A 22,518-nucleotide genomic window follows, 5' to 3' on the forward strand; every position below is an offset into this window, starting at 1 on the left:
TGAACAGGTCACTGCCTTCATTGACACTGCTTCAAGCTGAGGCTCAAGAGCCATTCACACACTATGTGGGTTTTGTACAAAAGAAAATATGAACACCTTTCAAGTGAGTTGAGTAAGATGCTAAGATGCAACACCGCTGCTCTTTCTTTGTGAGCTACTTGGAACAGTGCAGTTTGTCTCGTCTAGTATGTCTTCAAGGCTGAGAAGAAGCTACATTGCCTTGCAGCCAAATCACAAATAGACCTATCCCTTTCCCCAGTGCAGTTTTATTGAGAGCCTTCAATTTTATTTTTCATAATCGTTGATTGCACCATCTATATGTATATCTTTACATCTTGACAGTATTAGAGACTGTAAGCCTGATGGCAAACCCTCACTGCAAAATTACGTGTGTGGAGCTTCATAAACTGTCCCCATGTCTCTATATAGACAGAAAATTGAAGCACCTTAAGCACTTTGATTAACACCTCTCAAGTCTTTTTACCCAATTTGAGCTGTGTGCTTCCACTCCTTGGACATATTCATCCTTAGTTTTACTTTCTCAGTGTACATGTACTTATTTTAGGGCCAGATTTATCATTTTCATCCACAATATCTTGGTAGTTATACTTTGGTTCTGCTCAAGTTCTGTTTTTATGTTCTGTCCTGTGTTTCAAGGCTTAAGATCAAATCTATGCAGTATTTTATGTCCAATTTAAATATTAGATATATATTGACATACCTAAGTGTTTTTAAGAATTTTGGATGAAATTATATTTATAGTTGGATTGCCTGTAAAGCACTTTGTTATGACTTAAATACACAAAAGAGAGTGTCTTTACAAGTGTGTCTGCTCAATGTAATGTGTGTGTGTGGTTATCTGTCTGCCTGTAGGTTGCAGGAGCTAATGGTTGAAGTGTCTTTTCATAGGCTGTGGAGCACTTGCGGCTTCACAAGAACTCACAGATTCACACATTTCACTTTGTGCCTTCATGTGGCTATCAATATACAAACACAAACATTTTACTGCCTTAAATGCAGCTCTGCAGCTCCGCAGCTCTCAAATGCATTCTGTTAAAAAAATGCCTTATATTCTGTTCAAAAAATTATTGACTAAACTCTTACACTGACTCAGAATCAGCAACACACTTTCAGAAAAAAAAAAAAACTCACAAATGTCGTTATTGGTAACTTACACAACTGGACTACTGAATTATTTTGCCAAAAATGAAGGAAATGTAGCTTGGTGTTGAGTTTGGCCTTGTTTGGGAAATATTTTAAGGTGTATCAAAAGCATACATTTTAGTATGAAGAAACTAGGACAAAATTAAAACAATTCAATGTGAAATGTACAAAGGTAATGGTACCACGTCACAGAAAAAAGGGCTTTGCTTGTGGTGTGTGATCCTGACTAAAACCTGCAGACTTATTTATCTCAAAGAACTGGTTCAGGATCTGGTAAAACAGAAGTTTTCTGCCTCTGTTATTTTTAAGGTCAGCATCCACCACTGCCTAGACCAGTGACAAAGACTTTTTCTATAGAGGCTAGTAGATCTTTTTGTGTTGCTTTTGTTATTTAGTCTTATCTTCATTATCTAAATTTTTGGTATTCTTGGTCTTCAATAGTCTCCCTGCTCAGGTCTTTTATATTTCCTTCTTCTCTCAATTTAATCTATGACCTCACAAAATAGAGGATTTCTCATATGCATAGCCTCTGTTCTGTACAGAATGCATCAACAGCATTTGTGTACCATCATTCGTGTACATTTGTGTATACTATATTCACTATTCAGATGGAAGTTTTGGCAGAATTTGTTTTTATTTCCAAGTAGTCAAAATGTGTCTTTGAAAGCAAGTTGTGTTCGTATAAGGAGCTGGAAGTTGTAGTAAGGGCTCTCTCAGGCACTCTCTCAGTTAGCTAATACATCCATCTATCTCTTTGGCATGAATTCAAGTCCAGCGATGTCACTGGCCAACAATATACAGGAACAAGAGTGGCTCCCCGGATAGGGATGGACTTGTCTGAAGGGTTTCCTCACTCGTCTCACTGCTCTCAGGCACCCCTGTGACTCAGCTGGCTCCTATGAGCTGTGTATGGGACATCAATGGAGACAAGTCTGATCAATGATAAACTGTTGTTTCACTATGGTGGTCATAGTGTGTGACTGTGTGACACATAGCGTGAAAAATAGGAAAATTGGCATAGCATGTGAGTGTATCCAAGAATTGCATTCGCTAATCCCAGTGTTCATGTGAGTGCAGAAGTTATCATAGTGACACAAGCCTGATATGCAACTGATGATTCCAGTATGGGTGTTGCAAAAAGAGAAACCATAAAGAAGAAACAATATTAAATATGTATTTGCGGGGCTAGAAAAATAAATAAAACATAAAATAAAAATATATTAAATATATCATTTTAGCAGTGTAGAAATATATATTACTGTCTCTTTGTTGACCTGCCAATATAATCTGTTTTAAAATCTCATGGCACATTGACTAATTAAGAAGCTCCCAGACAATCTCTGATAAATTTGCTGCAGTACTAGTAAAGGGATGTGTACTATTTGCCTTGTACTGAGTAGAATAACAATCTACTGCATTTTGGAATTTGATTAGTTGATGTGATTAGCATAGTGGCCTAGGATCAAAGTAAAACTAGGCTTAATTCATATGCACAACTTTGAACGTGAGTGCTGTGCTGTTGATTCAGTAGGTGGAAGCATCTGATGTGCATTGGGTTTCCAGGAGCAGATGATTTTTGTCTCATTTTCCTAATTACCTCAGGGTGGACATGACTTTGTGCAAGATTATTTTAATTGACTTCTTAATGAAAATCCAATAACCCATTTCAGTTTTCTCATTGAATATGATTAAAACTGTTTGGTCTTAATGTAGGCTGTGTACAGCTCCTCCTTGTGGAACAGTTGTGTAAAGCAGACACCCAACCACCTATTCTTCTAAGCATCTGTCATTGGAGTACATCTAACATTTTGTACATATAACAACCTTAAGATGGCAACTGAGAAGCTAACATTTTTATATCAGAGAATAGGTAAAATTGTATAGATTCTTAGTGAATAAAAGTGTTTATTCACTCATATTAGCAAATGTGTTGGTATGACATAATTAAGTCTTTTATCATATTTGCAAGTGTAATGAGAGATTAATAGAGTGAGTAGGATGATGTAACCATGTGATATCATTTAAAGTGGGCTATTTAGGACTAATATATATTGTTCATGTACTGTTGTATTTCTCACACAAAAAGCATATGTATGCAATTACACATATTTTATTTAGAACCATATGCAAATCAGGTAAAATGATTTGGCTGTTTACTTTGTATAGCCCTTAGAGAACACTTCAATATTATATGTTACTGAACTTTTTGGCAAGATTTTTGCAAGGAAAATACACAGCCACGGCAGTAAACGTTTTTGTTAAAAAATGAATACTACTGTATAAATGAGTTGTGTCTTGAATTGTTCATTGAACTGTACATTTTTCTTTCTCTTTTTTATTTTTGTTTCATTTTTTCATTGACTGAAGGCTATGCTACATTATTTCCACCTCCCTTTAATTGATGTGAAAATTCACAGAACACACACTGGGAGAACACAATTAGACAATACTGGCATTTCATAGAAAATCATGTCTTTTCACAGTGTGAATACTGACCTCGTATCAGTGTACTCGATCTCGATCTGTGTAGCAGCTGTTCAGTACTGTAGTGCCTATATAGAGAGCAAATCAAATGAAGTGACAGTACATGATTTTGCTAAATGTATTTTAGACAGCACCTACTGTGGAATTTAAATTGCTGCTTTTATTTTGAACGAATAAACCATTAAACATATGTGTTGTCTCTTTTTTTGGCCAAAATTAAAACATGGCTAAAGGGATTTTGAAGTAAAGCTTTGATATGACTTTTTACCTGAATGAAACTGACCACGTTTAAAGGTATCAAATTCAGTTTTTCCCGTCATGGTAATTTTGTCACACATATTCAGTAGAGGTCATAAGAAAGATCATTAATTTCAACAACAGCTAATGTACATTTACTGTATTCACTTTTGGTCTGTGTAATCAAAAGTGTTGGAAATCAGGAATGACAATCATGAGAAGTAACTATATTAGCTTTGTTAAAAAAAAAAAATAATACACTAACAAGAATTTCTAACAGAGGTTAACGTTAGCTTTACCTGTTGTACATGCTAGACTAGTAGCACTACTAGCTAGCTGTAGTTTCACTTCAAAATCTAACAGTAGGCATGCCAAAACTTTGGCAGTTTGGAGTCTTAAATATTTCCGTTTTCTCCAGCTGGAAAAGCATACTCTATATAGTACATGTATAATGACTTTCCCCACACACTCTTACAACATTATCTAATTTTCTCATCTTCAACCCAAGGAGTCATTCAACAAATAGCTATAGGCAAGGATGACCTAAGTGCTGCTTTTTTAAATAGAACCCTAATTGCTATTAAAAATTTCTACTGATTTCATTATAATGCAATAGCTTTTTACATAACGACATATTTGGCATGATCCAACAAAAACATCTGAAATCATAGCATAAGTAGTACTATGTAATGGATACTTTTTCCCTTTCACTGTCAAGGGCCAAACTGCCTACTTTTACAGTAAAAGTAAGATGGCAAATGTCAAACATGCACCAACAACAAAAATATTCCTCCAATTCATAATGGATGGATAACAACAGGAATTTGTGTCATGCATGACACATATGTCCAAAAGAATGTTCAATTCAAATGATAATTTAAATAATTTGTGTCTTTCACTGCATGATTATGGCCCATGGATGAAATACATTTTTTTGTAAAGTCTGTTTTAATTCCTCTTGATCCATTGGCTATAGGTTTTAAGATGTGTCAATAAAGTACCTATATCTAGCCAAAGAAGCACAGAAAGTGATTTTACCATTACTTCTTAAATCGTGTTTTATTTCCTTTAAACAATTCTGCTACGCATTTGTTTGCCTTTCGTCTCGTGTAGGGGAAGCAAGATAACTAAGCGCGTGCGCGTCATGGAATGAAATCGTTAGGTGAAAAAACCGTCAATACGGTTTTCACCGTTTTCGAGGTAAGGATTGTTAGCCACTGCCTTCAATATTTACAAGATCGCAATTAAGTTATTGTCTGAGTAATTTAGGAACACATACTCGAACCAAAATATTAGGATTCATTAGCTAACGTAAACAAACATGGAATCTGTCTTGCTCGCAATTACTTGTTCTTAACTACGTAGCTTAACGAACCGCGATACATTCGCCACTAGTTTTGGGCATTTAGCTGGCCGGCGACAGAAAATGGCAAAACTTTAATTTTGTAAGGTTTTGCAGGAATAATGGATATTAACTAATGGATAGCCCAATTTAGCCAGCAAGGCAGTTCGTCATCTAGGTTAACGAGAGTTAAACCTCAACTATATTCACTTGCTGAGTGCAGTTTCCGTTGAACCAGAATCCCTCAAAATTCAAAATGTTTTGCTCGTGAACAGGCCGCTTGAAGTTAAGAGTCGGGGTGGATTTCTCTCCCCCGAAAGCGGGAACCCCGACTTTGAAAAAGAAAATCTTTTGACAAGGAGACACGTTGTTAGCATGCAGTGTGGGTTTTGAAAGTTGCTGGCACTCAGTATTTCATTGGCGCTGGAGCTGTCAGTTAGTCAACAACTTGCTACATTGTACACTTAACCAACGTTATAACATTAGTTAATTGTGCAGGGTTGTCGTCTTTGATACTTCGTCACCGAATGTTACGGTTGCGGGGTAGACAGCTAGCTGCTAGCTCAAAGAAATGAATCGGCTAACAGCTTGCCAGTGAGCTAAATTTTATATAACATGAATGATGCGCCTAGAAAACTTAGTGTTAATTCATGTATTCAGTTGTGTTTATTTCTCTGTCTTAGAAATTCTTGTTTTATTGTGTAACAACTGCTATTACGTAAGTTATGTAATGAAATGGAAAACAGCGTGGCTAGCTAGCTATGCTATTGAGCCGTTTGCAGTTTGTTCAGTGAACCTGTACTCTACCTCAGGATGGAGAGGGAGAGAGCGTTCAACTTCAAGCTGTTGGTACCACCCAGGATTAGCTCTGGACAGGTGTCTGCAGTAAAGCCCCAGGAAATTACCGAAGACAGCTGTGGCTTTATCCAGCCAGTGCGGGTTATTGCAACGTTTTGCTGCTTTCTGATTTTGAATAGAATTTGCATATATTGAATCAGTCCCAAAAGATTGTTGTTAGATACATTCAGATTAGTTCTGGCCTCATGCTAGATTTTTTTTCCACTGATGTAAACTATCTGGGGTAATACACAATAATAATTAATTTGATATTAACAACAAAACAGGAACACCTTGATTTTGAAGACTGGCAGTGGGATAGTGCCTAATTACTTTATGTATAATCATTTTGGTTTTTGATGTGTTTAGACTTTGAGTAAATCATTTGACAAGGAGGCAATCATGCCATTTCCAGCTACCACTATGGTGATGCCTTCAAAATCTACCAGAACAGGTAAATATGATTCCAAAAAGTGTTCTCAATTATATGCACCTGTGTGTGTAGGTTGGTTCAGGACAACATATGAATTTATTACAATTATCAATAATGTATCAAAATCAGTAACTTACTATTTTCTAAATTAAATTTTAATATAGCTGCTCACATTTGTTTTACTCATCACAATGTACTCCATTAAAATTTCATTTCGTTTGTAATGCAACCCTTACCCTGTGGGCCAGAAAGAGATAAAAAAAAAAAAAAATCTGTAGCAATATAAGAAGTGTAATTAAAACAATAGACCCTCCAGGCAGACCTGACTTGTCATTGAACATCCTGTGAAAACCTTGGTAACTGCTTCTGCTGAATGCAATGTGGGCCATGTGGAAAAAAGACAGAGCAAGTTCTGAAGAGGCCTAACAGTGTTACCAGCAAACCCCTGTACTGGAGAAACCTGTCAGGCAGTGTCAGCTGATGACATTAGAAGTGAAATTGCCATTTATTCCACAGACTTACCTCTCAGCCTGTTCATAAGGTGGAAAGGCCAGGCAGAGCATTTCCCGAGACTCACTTCCTTGGCACAAAAGTTTTAAGCATAGTGGAAACAACAGTCCTAAGAAAAGGGTGTTGAGTTAGACAAGGCAGTTTATGGAAAAGTTCTTATCTAAAAGCCAAAGAATGTGGAGAGGCTCCTGTTTTTGGACTAAAATAGTCATGCTAAAGCAGCCTTTTGAGGTTAACACTGAACATAGTTTACTAGTCTTAGTTTACTAGTCTTCTATGACTCATTTTCACAATTTGAGGTTGTGGAGAAACCACATCAGAGAAGTAACCCGTTATGGCACAGTGATTATAACGTTAGATAGTGCTCCACAGTTTGTATATTGTGCAGAACACTGGAGATCCTCATGTGGACCCAGAAGTTGACTTACTTGACAATTGTTCATGGAAATAAATTTGACAGTGACTGACAAAATGTTATTGTCTTTAAAGATGGTGCAAAGAAGATTGCTGTCACACCAATGGAAAAAGAAGAGGTGATTTTAGGGTTTTATATATGCTAATGCTGTGTATGACTGTGTGTGTAATTGACCTAATTTTCTGTCCACAGTGGTTTAAACATGTGCTATGTTTGTAAATCTGTTTCACCATTTAAACCAACCCATAAAGGAAGGCCTGTTGCCTTTTTTGCAATCAAATGAAATGCATATTGTCACACAGGGATTTTTTATTATTATTATTTAATTCTTTTATTCTGTTCTTGAGACTCCATTGAGATCCAGTCAGCTGTATTCCAAGCTGTTTGAGGAAGCTGAGAAAATAAAAAACTGGAAGGTGAAAATGGACTTAGATATTGCTCAGAAGGAGAGGAAACTACAGGAGAGCAGAAGAACTATTGAAAATCAGCGCAAAGCCATTCAGGAATTGCAGGTAAAAAAATATATTTATTATAACTCGCATGAAAAGTATTTATGCATATACATTATCACTTGAATACAGTAAAATAATTAACAACCTCTGTGTTGGGGCACAAACTGTTTTTCATGCCACTTGACATGTTAATTGATAATTATGCTGGTGAGTAGACCTAGGGAATGAATCTCTCTGTTTCTGTGTTTCAGTTTGGAAATGAAAGTCTTAGTATGAAGCTGGAGGAAGAGATAAGTAAAAACACAGACCTGAAGAACAAGTATGTGGTTTATTCAGATATTGACACTTTAGGGTAGTGCTACCATGGTGCTTTTTTCTTAGATGTTTAATTTAAACAAGCGACTGAAAAGGTCAAAAGTTGTTGGTTTCACTGTTTTTTTATATGATTCATTGATTTACAGAAGTAATGCAACACGGAATTTGTGTAATCTACTGAAGGAAACATTTGAAAGATCAACAGAGAGAATGGGTTTATGTAAGTAATTATTGCATTACTTGCTTTTAAGTGGAATGTAGATCACAAAAATGCTTTCATTGCATAAAAACAAGTAACTCATGTATTCAAAGAAGATACTATGAGATGGATATAGTTAAGAAAGCTAGCTCACTTAGATAGCTAGCTAAGTAAGAAGCCAGTGAGGTACGGAATTACTGTATTCAGCGTTGGGCATTATGATTCTCTAGCAAACTGCTGTTAGTAAACATACCATGCGCAATGCAGTTATGATATATTTTAGAAATTATGTTTTTTTTGCTGTTGAGATAGTATTGTTACATAGCTGCATTTATAAATTTCTGCAGCATAACCTGAAAAGGAAAAATTCTCAATGCTGCATATGTAAACGGTATGCCCTGCAAAGACACTGCTTGGAGAATGACATACCTGCCACTCTCAGTTTACCTTCAGTCTTAAGGCAGCAAAAAGACATGATCAGATTTACATCATAACAGTGCAGGATTGCAGTTCTGGGTACTGTAATTGTGTTCTTTAATAGATGATTCTGAAAGAGAAGAGACCCATCAGCTCTTCTTGCAAAACAATGCAAACATTCAGGTAAATGTTGTCATTCTTTTATTTAATTTAATTTTAAATTTTAATGTAAATGTATTAAATCCACAATGAAAAAATTTGATTTCAGAGGATGATCAATGCATTTGAGGACCTCCGTGTTCAAGCTGAAACTGACAGGCATGAACTGTTAAAACGTAAGCAATATGAAAACAGCATTTGATGTACAGATTGTAATTATAGCATGAAGCCAGCACATGCATATATGTAGTAGATTATTCACACTTAAAACGTTTTGTATTAATTATGTGGTCAGCAGTGTATATTAGGTTAATAATAGGTGATCTGTAAACCATAAAGTTCAGAATAGCAGGTGTTCTGACCAAAATCCATTTACTGTATTGGCCATCTTGTATCACATTACTGGGCTTCTTTCCTTCAAAATTTAAATAATTTATTTCATGCTTGATTATGTCACCAAACACATTAAGACAACTGGAATGTATTTGATGTCCAAACTGTATACAGTGCAATCCACTTGAGAATCACATTTGTCTCAGAAGGTTCTCCTGAGTTCTAAATAAATTGACAAATTTGCTTTGACAACCTTTTGTAATATTAGGTTGAGAAATATTTTTTTTCCCAATTTTTCTGATTTAGATTTTCAATATGTAAGAAAATGTATTTGAGTATGTGATATTTTCAATCAATGATTCTTTATTAAGTGAAAAATAACTGATTATAATATGTGAATGTCACCATGTGAATTATTGGTGCTGTGTGTATCAGTACAATAGTGCACTCAGTACATTTAACCAAGTTAACAAAATCATTTGATTCATGGCAATTATTAGGCTATAAAGGTGCTTTGCCAGTTTGCATTTGTTTCATGTATGTGATGTCTCCTTTGTTCATCAAGGTGTTCACAATGGTATTTTAGAATCTTTGACAGTTTAGAAGTGTTTTTATTGCTAGTGGTAGTTAATTTTTATATCAGTATCCCTTATATGCAGTGGACACTATACATTTGCAGGAAAACTAAGGAATCATGACTGTTATGTCCGTGGACAGGTTCACACATTTTTATTTCAAATTTCCATCAGGTTTGTTAGGAAATATTCCCTAGTAGCAGATTAAACAAAAAATATTTTTGCAATACAGAAAATAACACACCTAACAACCTGGTTTATTTGTTATTAACATAGATACCTTACATATAGCACAGTATCATTCCAGTTGTGAAGGGTAAGTAACATTTCAGACTTTTTTAAACCAGTGCATGACACAGTGGTTGATTTGAGATGGGCTGATCCATCATTATTTTATGTAGTCAAAGAGGAACTACAACATTGTGATGAGGTTAAGGAGAAGTTTCAAGCAGAGTTAAGGATGAAACATGAGGAGGTCAGTCATTATATTGTCATACCTGTTTCCTTATTCTGTGCAGTAGTAGTAAATAGTCTGAAATTGTCAAAATGATCATTTTGTCTGTTTGTGTGTATTCCTGAACAGTCGTGCCATTTATGTTACTTGAATGCTATGGTTTATCAAATCCTGATTTAATTCCAACATTGTGACATGATTTCCATGTAGTTATTGCCACTTTTAGAACTGATTTTCTTTTTCAAGAGCACAATAGTTGGACATATTTGGTTTAATGTGTGCTCAATTGTTTTGCTTTGAAGGTAATAATGCTCCATATGAAAATGAATGATAAAGAAAATGAACTTCAGGAAATACTACAAAACCTCCAGGAAGCACAGCAGAGTTGCAGTCAGTTACATGAAGTAGCAAGTATGATGGCATTTTTAATCAGATTGAACATTCTTGCCATTAAACCTTGTTTATGGTTAAATACATTTACTTTTGTTTCAACTGCTTGTATATAATGACACATTTATATTTTATCTTTGTATATTCAATAAGTTGTATTATTTTTCTATAGAGCAACATCAGGAAATGCTTGAAAATACAAAGCAAGAACAAGAATTGCTTTTAGAGAAATTGCAGAGCCTAGAGCAAGCCAACAAAGAGAGTGAGGTTTGTGTATTCATCAGTTTCCCTTTATTATTATACGTAAGTACTCCATGCAGTATTTGTGAAGTAAATTCTGGCCTAATTTTAATTTGTTTTCATGTTGATTCAATTACAATTCCTGTATTTTTATATCATCTGTAATTCTGACTGGAAATTGAGGCAATACAATTTAATAGCAGTTTGCGTGATTGCATAAAACTTAATTCTAATTCTTATATATAGGAAAATAGCAAGGCCCTTGAAGCTGCTTTAGAGAGCAAGGAAGAGGAGTATTCAAAGGCTCTTGCAGAGAAAGATGAAAACTTAGAAGAACTAAACAAAATCAGAGAAGAACAGACAGAAAAACTTCAGGAGATTCTGGCTACTTCTCAGGAGCTACAGACGTCCCTAACATTTGAGATGCAGAAGTCAGTAAATGTGAATTTTAAAGTTTAATTTAAATTTACCTTTTAATATGCAGCAAACCTGTAGTAATTTGCTTTCTTGAAATGCACATTTGCATTGTTTTTAAAAGGGCAAAAGGACTTGAAGAGGCACTCAGCTCAGTTATTGAGGAACTTAAGCTGAAAACAAGTGAATTAGGTAGTATCACTGCTACTTTTAAAAGACTGAAGTACAATTTTAACTCTAAACTTTTTTTATATATAACATGTTTGCATTTACATTTGCATTTATATTATCAGAGAAGTTACAGATACAGGAGACAAAGGCATTGCAGCTTGCTAAAGAACTTGAGGATAAAAATTCCGAGAATAATCTGTTGATGGTGAGTTAATGATAATACAAGCTATCTACCACATGAAGTGACATAACAGATAACAGACGGCTTTCAGTTTTAAGTAGTAGCCCTGTTTGACTAGTTTAAACGAAATAACCTGTTATCCTTAATTAAATACAGCATCGCTGTTGTCATGACATGACTTCATTTTTTACATTTATATTTCACAGTCAGTTTCTGTTGAATGTATCACTGTCCTGGCAGTGTCTAAAAATCCTTCTGTGGTCCTCTGACTGGCATTGTCACATGGAGTCTCTGTTTATGCTTTATTTTGTGCAGAATACAACTCAGATAATAACTCTTGAAAAGAACTCTCTGGAGGTAGCCCTTGAAACCTTACAAAAGGAGCACAGAGAATTGAAGGAAATGACTCTACAGAAAGAGGTTTTATTCAAAATTTTATCTGGGCATTGACAGATGAAATATATTCAGTCTTGTCTCTTATGTTTTACGCATGTATAGAAACACCACTGAGCTAATCCATGTTTATTCATCCATACTTTGTCTTTTTGATATCCAACATACAATTTTACTTTCAAGAATGGTATCATACAGCAAACTGAGATATATTCATTGGGATGTTTCTAAGTTTGGTTACTACGGAATATTTTTTGAAAGCCCAAGTATTAGATCCTAAATACCACCAATTAACCGAACATAATTTTCTAATTATGTTGGGTAAAGTTTGCATCCTTAATTGAATATAGATCCAAGATCCAAGATCCAAGGAAGACTCATGAATATTTGAAGATCTGTGGTCAAGCTCAGCTTGCACAGTAAAATTAGATCTTGTTTTCAGACTCGAATGATTCCTTGCTGTGCCCTGGATTTTGGGGTACACCAGTTGCAATAAATGTATTTTATTACACAGGATAAGTGGTAAGGATTTCGTGGTAACATTCAAAATATATTGTCAGTGAATCTAGTAAGGCGTTCAGGGTTGGTCTGATTTACAGCATTGTCATTCACAGAATACACTGTGTGAGACTGAAGAACGTTTGTCTGTTGCTTTGGCAAATGAAGGGAAATCAGCCGAGGAAATAGAAAGGTTAAAAGAAGAAATTGAACGGGACAGGTGAGGTTTTTTCTTTATTTTTTTTACCAAAACATTTTACATTCAAATATGGCTATAATTATAGTTTGTTAAATATAATTCTAGTTTTAGTTGTGAGCTTCTAAATGACCAGTTACAGCTTACATGTATTAAGAAGGAAATATCATACATAATGACCCAGTCATGACAGAATATTACTATGATAAGAATCAACAGAAAGAGTGGTTTACGCTTGAGAAAAAATTATTTTTCTATTCACTTTAATAGGAAAACGTACAAGGAACTAGAGGAAAGCTTCAGGGGGCTTCAGCTTCAAAAGGAGGCAATTTCGCATGAAGCACAGGCTAGAACTAGTGAAACAGAGAAACTCCAGGCTCATCTAAAGGTGTGCAGAGGGATTCAGTCTGATCTAATCTGAGATCCAATGACATTAAAAGTACATCTCATTTTTAAGTAATCTCATTTTGGTACCTGTAAGAACAACAACTTCAGTGTTGCCATAGATGCATACATGAAAAAGAGTTACTGTTAACTTGAAACACAGTTACTGAACTGAGTACTGCAGTTGGATTGGGAAGACGTACATTCATTCTGGTATATAAATAAATCTGAGGAATCTGTTGTGATGTTAGGCACATGATAAGGAAACTGTTGTAACTCTTTTACTGAATTAGGAAAGTAAGGCAAATGAGAAGAGGATCATGAAGGAAATGGAGAGAGTAGAAGTGGAAAAGCAACAGCTGAGGCAAGATTCAGTAGTTTTACCTCATTCGGGATGCTAATACAAGTAATGCTACAGTGTTTCGTGATATTGTATGCTATTCTAAATCCTGGCCTTTTTGCCCTCAAGAGATGATTTGGAATCCTTAAAGACCAAAACTGAAGAGCAAGGAGAAGAGATGGAGAATATGCACAAGAGGCATGAGGAGAGCGTAAGCAGAGTACACCACTTAAACCCAGTAAACTTACTTGCTGTTGACGGCACTGTGACGTTCAGAGTGGATTCCTTATTTGTAAAGTGATAATATCATGATCAGTGACAATGGCATGACTTGCATCACAATTTTTGTTAGGGTGGATTTACTCAGATTTTGCCCTGACAACACAAAGGGAACAATCTGACATTAATTTGTTTACAATTTATAGAATAGAAGCCTACAGAGTGAACTGATGAAAAAGGATAAGAATATCAGAGCCCTAGAAATAAAGGTAAATAGAATGATCATACTTTTGTTGTACTTCTAAGTTGTTTTGACATTGTTGTTTCTTCCTAATAATATTGACTAATGCAATCATTTCTTTCTTCAGATGAATACCTTGAAAACAAAAATGGAAAATAAAACCAAAAGTCATGAAGAGTGCCTTAAAGAGGTGTGTAATGTCGGTACATTTTCATTATGTCTTTGGATACATGAATATGGAGAATTATGGAGTCTGTACTGAGAATGTCCAATATTAACTTTGCTGTGGCTACAATTCTTTTTAGAATAAGAATTTGAAGAGACAAATTACAACAGACAATGACACGTACAGTCATCTTGAAATTGAGGTAGGGTGTGTTTTATTCATATTTCTGATGACTGCCAGTATTTAAACCCATTTTTGGGCTTTCTCTTTCTCATTCATTAAAGAAGTCCATTTGAATGGCAATATAAAATTCTAAATTATATGGCTGCTCTATGTTAAAACTATTTCTTGATTATCTTGTTTTTTGATAAATGTCAGTCTGTTATACATTTACTATCATATGTGCGTAAAAATCATTTCGACTAATTATTCATGAATGTGTTTGATTTCTATAATGATATAGCCTAGTTGCTTTCACTTGCTAATATCATCCTGTTTTATATTTAACTTGAGGTGAATGAACTGAAAGAAGAGTTTAAAAATGTTCAAGCACTCCATGATGAAGAGCTGAAGCAATTGCATCAGGAAATTGAAACCAAAAGAATTGTGGAGGCAGAACTACATGCAAAGGTTATTCCCTTGTTAGGCAGAATGGATGTTTAATTTGGAACACATACGTTAGTGTTCAGGGTCACTCAGTATGGTTTATTTCTTTAGGTACAACAGTTACAGCTCACAGCTGCAGAAGCTGTCAGGAGTAAGGAAGATATAGAAATGAAATGTCAGCATAAGATCTCTGACATGGTTGCTTTGATGGACAAGCACAAGGTAGTCACAGTCACAGTAAATGTCAGATTCATTTGTTCCTTTTTATACATTGCTTCTGAAAAAATAGCACTGTCTTTCATTATTTGCTGCCTCTTTTAGAATCAGTATGACAAGATGGTTGAAGAGAAAGATGCAGAACTTGATGAGAGGAGGAGGAAAGAGGCTGACATAAAGGCTGAAAAAACCTCCTTGGTATGGTAGTAGATGCAGTACTTGTTTTGTTTTGATAAATGGAAAATTTTATGTTTAAAAAGGTTTTAATTGTAATTATTTGCTCTACAAAGACTAATATTATTTTATGAAATTTACATTCTTAGGAGCTGGAGTTGTCAGAGCTAAAAATAGAGAATTCACATCTGAAGCAAGAACTTGAAAATGGATTAAAAGATAAGGTATGTTTTGAAATGCTTTGTAATTTTGCTTTAGTTGTAGCTGTAAAAAATATTATCTGAATTTCATTACATTTTGGGTCATAGGAAAACATGAAAGAAGAAATTACAGCGTTGAATAAGAAAATGAAGTCTCTGAAAAAGGACAGTCAACAGGAGGTACAGAATATATCACTGTCTGGATTATTATGAAAAATGTATCTAATTTTATTCTGAAATTGCAACAGATCATCATTAACAGTACTACACTATGAGAGGAGCCCAATTCGTCTAATTTCTTTTCTGTACAATGCAAACTTGTCAGACGCCTGCTGAAAAGTCCAAAGGATTGAAGTGTCCTTCAAGCCCAAAAGCCTTGTCTTCTAAATCCAGGGGGGCTGTTTTTGACTTCTCAAATGAGGAAGAAAATGAAACACTTTCTAAAACCCCATCTTGGTGTACAATCAAAAAGGTTATGGTGACACCACAGTTGAAGGTAAAATAAATTCGGATCATTTCTGGTATTTGTCTTTCTGTTTGGTTTATTAGATGATATTTAATTCCTTCAAGTCCCCCAATCAGTTTTTGCTTTTTGATGTCATTTAGTATTGAAATATTTAGCATTTATACTGTATTTTTTCAGTACTATGAGCAATTGTAGATTACAATGTCAGCATTGAGTGTTGAGTTAATAATAGGTGCACTGAGAATTATTTAAGTTCCTTCACTATTCTACAAAGAGGCCTGTGCTTGATTTCTCAAAGGAGTCAGAAACTGCAACCTTAAAGACTCCATCTCGGAGTACAGGCAACAAAGTGGCACCACGAATTAAGGTAGGTTGAAGTACTACAGACCCCCTGACTGTTCTGTGTTATCTTGGGATTGTTATGCCTGTTATGTATGGATTTGTGGCTGCTATATGTAATGTGGTGGTTAGGAAATTGAGATTATAACTACAGGACTCTAGATTCAAATCTTTAGTGAGGCATTGCTCTTTAAGTGTTCAGCACCTAAGGGAATTGCTTAAGTCACTGATTCTCAATCCTGCTTCTGGGGTCCCCCTGCTCCGCACGTTTTCCATCTTTCCCTGCTCTACCTACCTGACCGAACTCATCAGTGGCACTTTTGATTAGCCTGAGCATTTTAATTATGTCAATCAGGCGTGTTTGGAGTAAGGATAGGCTGAAGATATGCAGGACAGGGGGGCACCAGGAGTAGGATTGAGAAACACTGGCTTAAGTAGTACTTCAAATACCTGTTTGATGAATGGACAATATTTAAGTTAAATATATTTTAGGGTATCCAATCATTTAAAAAGTAAGGAATATTACAAATGTTATTCTAAAACATTTCTTTTTTTGCCTGGCATTAGACTTTCAGAGTAAGCGAACATTTTGTACTACTGCTTTTATTAGTGTTTTCCCTGTGAAATAACCTTGAGCATGACGGGAGACATCTCCCTCAGTCCTACAGAATACGTACCCCACCGTCTCCCGGGAAGTCTGTGCTCTTGGGGAGAAATGCCCTGGAGCTTGACCCGAAGTCTGAAAGCTCTGAGCAGCATGATACACTGGTAAGTGTTTTTCATGTGCAAGTTTTTGTGTTTGTGTTGTACTCACAGATTTCTGCAGATCTCTCAGGTCTCTGCCATTGCATTCATGTTATTGTTACCATCAGCCTTCCATTCACATTTGAGCATTCAGTAATAATGATACTTGACTCAGTGTGACACAGGAGAAAATGCTGTGGTCCGTCTTCATTTGTTGGTATGAGAACATGTTTTTATTGGAAATTACTGTTTGCCCATTTCAAACGTCCTTGGTTTATTATAGCAGTGCTAAACATTGTTAATATTGCTCTGCTAGTGAAGAAAACTTCATTGTTAGACACAAGTGTACAAATCAAATCAAAGTTTCCTTTCACAATCCCTGTTTATGGCAGAGCTTTACCGTAGAACCCGACTCGTTTGAACAGCACCTGACTCCTTGTGTTTCTGGGACAGTGCATCAGCATGGGATCCAACACAAAATGGTACGCCAAAACATTCAACTAACTACCCAATGCAATTAAGAGCAATTCATGAATGTTCAACAAAAGGTGCAATGTCGTCAGTCTGCTACATTGAAACAAAAAAGACAGCCTACTTTAAAACACACAACTCCACATAGCCCACAGCTTCTACATTCAGGCTATCCAAGGCAGTTATTAGTCATATTCTATCACATGGGATAGAATTAGTCATATTCTATCACATGGGATTCACTCAGCTGAATTCAGCAACATTGCACAAATGCTTTTCTACTCTGCTGTTATTGATTTCAGCTCCAGAGTCCAGCTGTGTCAAAATCACCAGGGACAGCTCTGAAACTAGCTGCAGTAAAAAGGATGCGGGATGCGGGGTGGACAGCTGTCACCAACGCTGACAAGCGGAAGAAGGGAGCAACCGAGAAAATTTTTGCTTAGCTGTTACTGTGAGTTTGCAACATGGCTAAGTTGGTCATTGATTCAGTGAGGAATCTCTTGGGACTTCTGTAACTTAAGGCGAATGATACAGTTTTCAGTCTGTACCTTTTTAAATAGTTGTTCAATTGTTCAATGTAATTTTCATATACTGGTTCTAGCATGAATTAGATCAGTTTTGACATGTTCGAATGCTATTTAAATCTGACACTGTGATGGGGGTTAGCCATTGACATTTTACATTTGACAAAACTAGCATACCAAGGGAAATATGGAGCATTGTTTTGTCTGTGAAAGTGGTGATGAACTAAATGCGTATTCTGAATACTGTTCAGTATGTATCACCATGGAAATTAAACAGCTTTTCAAAATACTAATTCAGTTTCAAAATAGATGGATCCTTTTGGCTCTCATCTTAAATATTCAGGAGTGTTTTCTGTTTGTTCCCTTTTAAAGGTTTGAGTGCCACTTGCAGTGATATTTCTAGTCATTAGATGTAATTTCCAGCTGTTCAGTGGAGTGTTTATTGGTTTACACTGTTTAATTTTTAATCTATTTTAATAAAAGACTTAGTTTTGGTAACTTCTTCTTGAGCATGTGGTATTTTTTTTGTTTCCTTTGTAAGGGGAATACATACAGCAACTGGTGAGGTGCAATTTATTTTTCCAAGCTACCTTTGAAGAAAGATTTATTCTTAAGGAATTCTTCCTGGTCCTGAAAGAATGAATATTTGTCATTTGCAGTCTGGCTAGACCTTAGTTTAGTAGAGAAATGAGTCACATATTGGCCTGAGAGATCATTCGAATTTCATTTCTCACAGTGCAGTGAATTATGGGTGAACTAGAATTGTCTACGAGTAGCAAACAAAAGAAAGTCTTAGAAATAAATAAGTTCCTGAAAGTGTTTGTGAGAAAGATTTTTTAAAAACCTCATGCAGTTGAATAGAGGTTTGATTCTATGGTCTAAGCGTCTTCCTCCACGGGCTGAAATCTTTGGACGGTCGAGGCCTCATAGCCAGGGGGCTTCTCTCTCTCTTCCTTCAGCAGTTCCAGCTGGAATTGCGTGGGTCGGGAGGCAAACGAGGGCTGGTCATAGTGGAAGTCGTCGTCTTCATTAGTAGTTGTCATTGTTGGGTTATAGACTCGAGGGCCATCATAGAGACCACCAGAGATGACCAGAGTGTCATCTGCTGGCACAAATCTTTCCCCTGCGAATACATTAAAGTTCATAGCAGACAACGGCACAAAATCAGTCCAGTGATGGCATGTATTTCTGGGCACGTACGGACATCATCATGAAACTAATTTACTCTGTCTTGCTGGTTGACGTTTACAGGTTATTTGTATTCTGCCCAGAATGTAAGACCTCAGATTAGATGTCATCATAATTTGAAACAGGAACGAAATATTTCTTCAACAGGAGCAGCAAAATGAATGATGGAGGACAATTGAGTACAAAGAAAAAAGTATTGAATAGAATTATTTCCAAGTCCTGACCTGTTTCTTCTGAATTGTTGTAGAGAGGTCGATGCAAGTACTGGGTTTTCTTCCTTTTGCATCTGTCGAGGACATACAGGAATATGACGAGGGCAGCCACCCCAAGGAGAACACTGAAGAAGATTGTCATTGTCTTCTCTGAAATATTGAGTCTAAAAGCTGCATCTAAAATTGGAAAGAAATGAGTTTATTGAGTACATTTTTAAATGGAGTTTTTGCCACACTGTAGCGTGTTAATTGTATTTGTAGCTGTAAGTTTCATTGGAATGTTTACATTAGGTAATTGTGTTGGTGTACTGTGGTGTTCCTCTTCAAGAAGAACTAATTGATGCATTTAATAAAAGAAGTCAGAACACACTGTTTGTGTTGAATCTTGGTGCGTGAGTGCAGAAAATAAAGAGCAGACTGTTACCCAGTGTAGTGGAGGGCACTGTGGTGGACGTCGGTGTCACAGCATCTGTGATATCAGGTGATGATGATGTAAGGATTTTGTGAGGGGTGGCAGTTGATGTGCTGGAAGAAGTTGTTTGGACTCTATGGGTTGTCAGAGCTGCAGTAGAGGGAGGGTTAGTGGCAGGGTCTGTGAACACAGCTTTCGCTGAAGTAGTTAAGGCCACAGTCATTCGAGTGGTTTCACCCGGGATGGTGGCTCCTGGCAGGACCTCTGAATCTGTACTCGGCAGGGTTGGTGGAATCGTGCTGGCACCTACGCTGTTGTGAACTGACTTGTTGGGAACTGTTTCAGCCATAGTGCTGTCCTGGTTGGGGATTGGAGAAATTGTGGTGGTACTGTTCTGGATTGACTCCTGGGAGGTCAGTGTAGCAGTTTCAGCGTTCCGGTTGGTGTAGGGTGCAGTCGTCATGGTGACGGCAGTGTCGGGACCTGTGGCATTATGGGGAATGTGAACTTGGTCAGAAGGCCTTGTTGTAGAAGAGGCTGCTAAGGCGCTGGCCAAGAGTAAGCTGAGCAGAAAAAGAAGATGGCCAAGGCTTTGTTCAAGGATCATTTTCACATCTGTGAGGTACCTGTAAAACAACAAAACAACTGTCAGGTTTTTTAGTCACATGGTGTGAGCTTTAGATGGCAATGCAACACTATTGCCAATGTTTTCGTGTGATTTTCATTTTAGTATACACTAGTGCATGCTGCAAAATAAAATGATCAAAACACCTTCTAGTGTCCTCAGTGTTATTTTCTAAACCTGTGATATCTGAACTTGTGTTATCCCATTGCTGTGAATTCGGTGAGATATTTGTGAGGGTTGGAAGCAAAGCCGGACTGGTCCCGCACAGCATGCAAAATGCCTCCTGCAAATCTGCCGCAAGGCCCATGACTCATACAGTTTGCTTTTCTGAAGGTCTCATTAACATATTGCTGTATATTACTGAGTTTTCCATATCCCCCTTCTTTACCAAAGCCTCTGTCATTTTAGCAGTCAATAACAACAAGGAGTTCATTATTTAAGCATGAAATTACATCCTTTTGTCAGCATAGTTGGTTGGGCATATGCCCTGTGCTTTGAGTGCATGTTAAATGTTTAGTACAAAGGTGTAATCGGAGTAGCATCTGGGCTCAGGGATTTTGTTTCAGGGTAACTGATGACGGGCTGAAAATCATCTCTCTGCCTGCCCGTTATTCATCACACTAAAAAAGCACATACAAAGCAAACAGTCTCACCCCTTTCCTCTCAAAGCTCTGTTGTTCATTAACATTATAAGAGGGACCCCTGCTACATCCTTAGATCTGAGCCAGTCTAGACAAACAAGTCTTAACAATACTGCCACACCTGCCGCAATAACAATGACAGCACAATAGCTGCTGCTACCTGCTCGGACCCAAACCAAAACTTTGAGTGACTTGAGCAAAGTACAGTATAAACATATGCAACACACAGGTATCACAACAGAGCCTCCCGATACATCTTTTCACCGATGGGTGCAATAGTCTTTTCTCACTCTACGGCTTCGCTGTGTCTGGTCTATCCTTTTTTGTCATGCTCTGTTGCCTTTGTGATAGGTGCGAAGGAATAGAAGTTATGAAAAGAGGGGTGAGTAACTCTGAGAGGAAGTTTTTGCTCACCTGAGTCAAAGCTTGCACCTTAGAGAGTGGATCCACAAACAGTCTCCTGCTCCCACTGCTGCTTCTTTTCCTGTCCCTCTAGCACCTCTCGGATTTCCCCCCCTCCCCTCCCCTTCCCCCCCCTTGCCACCCGGAGGCCTGCAGGGGATGAACGATCGGTCCCCCGTCACGCCGGCAGGTGAAGTGGGAGGGTACCAGCTTTGTTGACTTCCTTTAGAGTCAGCCAGTCGTCAAGGAGACGGGGTTATTAGCCAGATCAACACTCGGCGTGTTTGTTTTCAGCGGGCTTCGCTGTACCTTCAACAGTGGACCCTCACGACTGTTTTCCTAACTGTTGTTAGTGTTCACTTTTCTGTTTTTTTTTTTGTAGAATTTCCACTTATGCTATGTTTAACATTAATTTTAGTTTAAACATTAATTAGTGTAGCACAGGTGGAAAACCATGGCTTCGAGCTACGTCCGCTGGTGGAAAGACAGTACATTTCAGCCATATTGCGCTGAATGAGGTCACTCACCCACCTAGCCACTTGTACCAAATGATCTAACGCAGACAGACAGTGGTGTCTGGACAAACTCAGACAGGGATTCAGAGTTAACACCAAATGTAAGCTTTATTTTGAAAAATAAATATTTGATGCAATGTTTAATACAATTGTGCTTTAAAACACCAAAATACATTTAGAATTATATGTCAATTAGACTTTATTAGACCAGGGTTCATCTGTGACACCGTGACACAGAAGAATATTATTGAAAATTTAGTGCTGTTCATGCACAGAGCTTATATGCAGGAAGAAATTAATTTCAGTCTGTTGTGAAATGTTGCATTGTGAAACATTTTTATGAGTTTACCAATCTGTGACCCAGATAAAAGATACTTAAACAGCATTATTGGTGATGTAATTTGTACTCAGTAAAGGCACTGGTTTTCTTACAAAGTTAAAGTGTTCCTCTATGAAAATTACAAAAACAGTATTAATTCTGCCCTGTGTGGCTTGGAATGCTCTTTAACAACACACTTGTGGACGTGTTGCTGTACATGCTTAAACGATTACACCATGGCAGTGATTTTAAAATAACAATATCAGAGTGCACATTTTTCAGGCCATGTGGACTAACAAGAAGAC

At 36.8% G+C, this 22,518-nt stretch overlaps 1 protein-coding gene across 1 annotated transcript; it reads left to right on the plus strand.

Annotated features, from left to right (window-relative positions):
• The first annotated feature begins 6,040 nt into the window (after nt 1-6,040).
• On the plus strand, nt 6,041-17,818 carry sycp1 (synaptonemal complex protein 1). Its single transcript, XM_036530776.1, has 23 exons — nt 6,041-6,166; nt 6,434-6,518; nt 7,497-7,540; nt 7,770-7,934; nt 8,126-8,193; nt 8,336-8,409; nt 8,930-8,988; nt 9,074-9,140; nt 10,889-10,983; nt 11,203-11,391; nt 12,730-12,833; nt 13,080-13,197; nt 13,487-13,557; nt 13,663-13,744; nt 13,959-14,021; nt 14,121-14,183; nt 14,673-14,789; nt 14,877-14,987; nt 15,087-15,179; nt 15,305-15,379; nt 16,821-16,928; nt 17,297-17,386; nt 17,678-17,818. Exons 1-23 carry the CDS (start codon nt 6,041-6,043, stop codon nt 17,816-17,818), a joined length of 2,208 nt encoding a protein of 735 aa, XP_036386669.1.
• The last annotated feature ends 4,700 nt before the right edge of the window (nt 17,819-22,518 follow it).

This window comes from Megalops cyprinoides, chromosome 6 (assembly GCF_013368585.1).
Source record: "Megalops cyprinoides isolate fMegCyp1 chromosome 6, fMegCyp1.pri, whole genome shotgun sequence".
Lineage (NCBI taxonomy): Eukaryota > Metazoa > Chordata > Actinopteri > Elopiformes > Megalopidae > Megalops > Megalops cyprinoides.

Excerpts from the sequence above, each read along its gene's own strand:
- sycp1 (XM_036530776.1), top strand. The coding sequence starts at position 6,041 with ATGGAGAGGGAGAGAGCGTTCAACTTCAAGCTGTTGGTACCACCCAGG. Across the intron at positions 7,541-7,769 it reads CACCAATGGAAAAAGAAGAG|ACTCCATTGAGATCCAGTCA; the intron begins GTGATTTTAGGG and ends TCTGTTCTTGAG. Across the intron at positions 16,929-17,296 it reads CTGAGCAGCATGATACACTG|AGCTTTACCGTAGAACCCGA; the intron begins GTAAGTGTTTTT and ends TGTTTATGGCAG.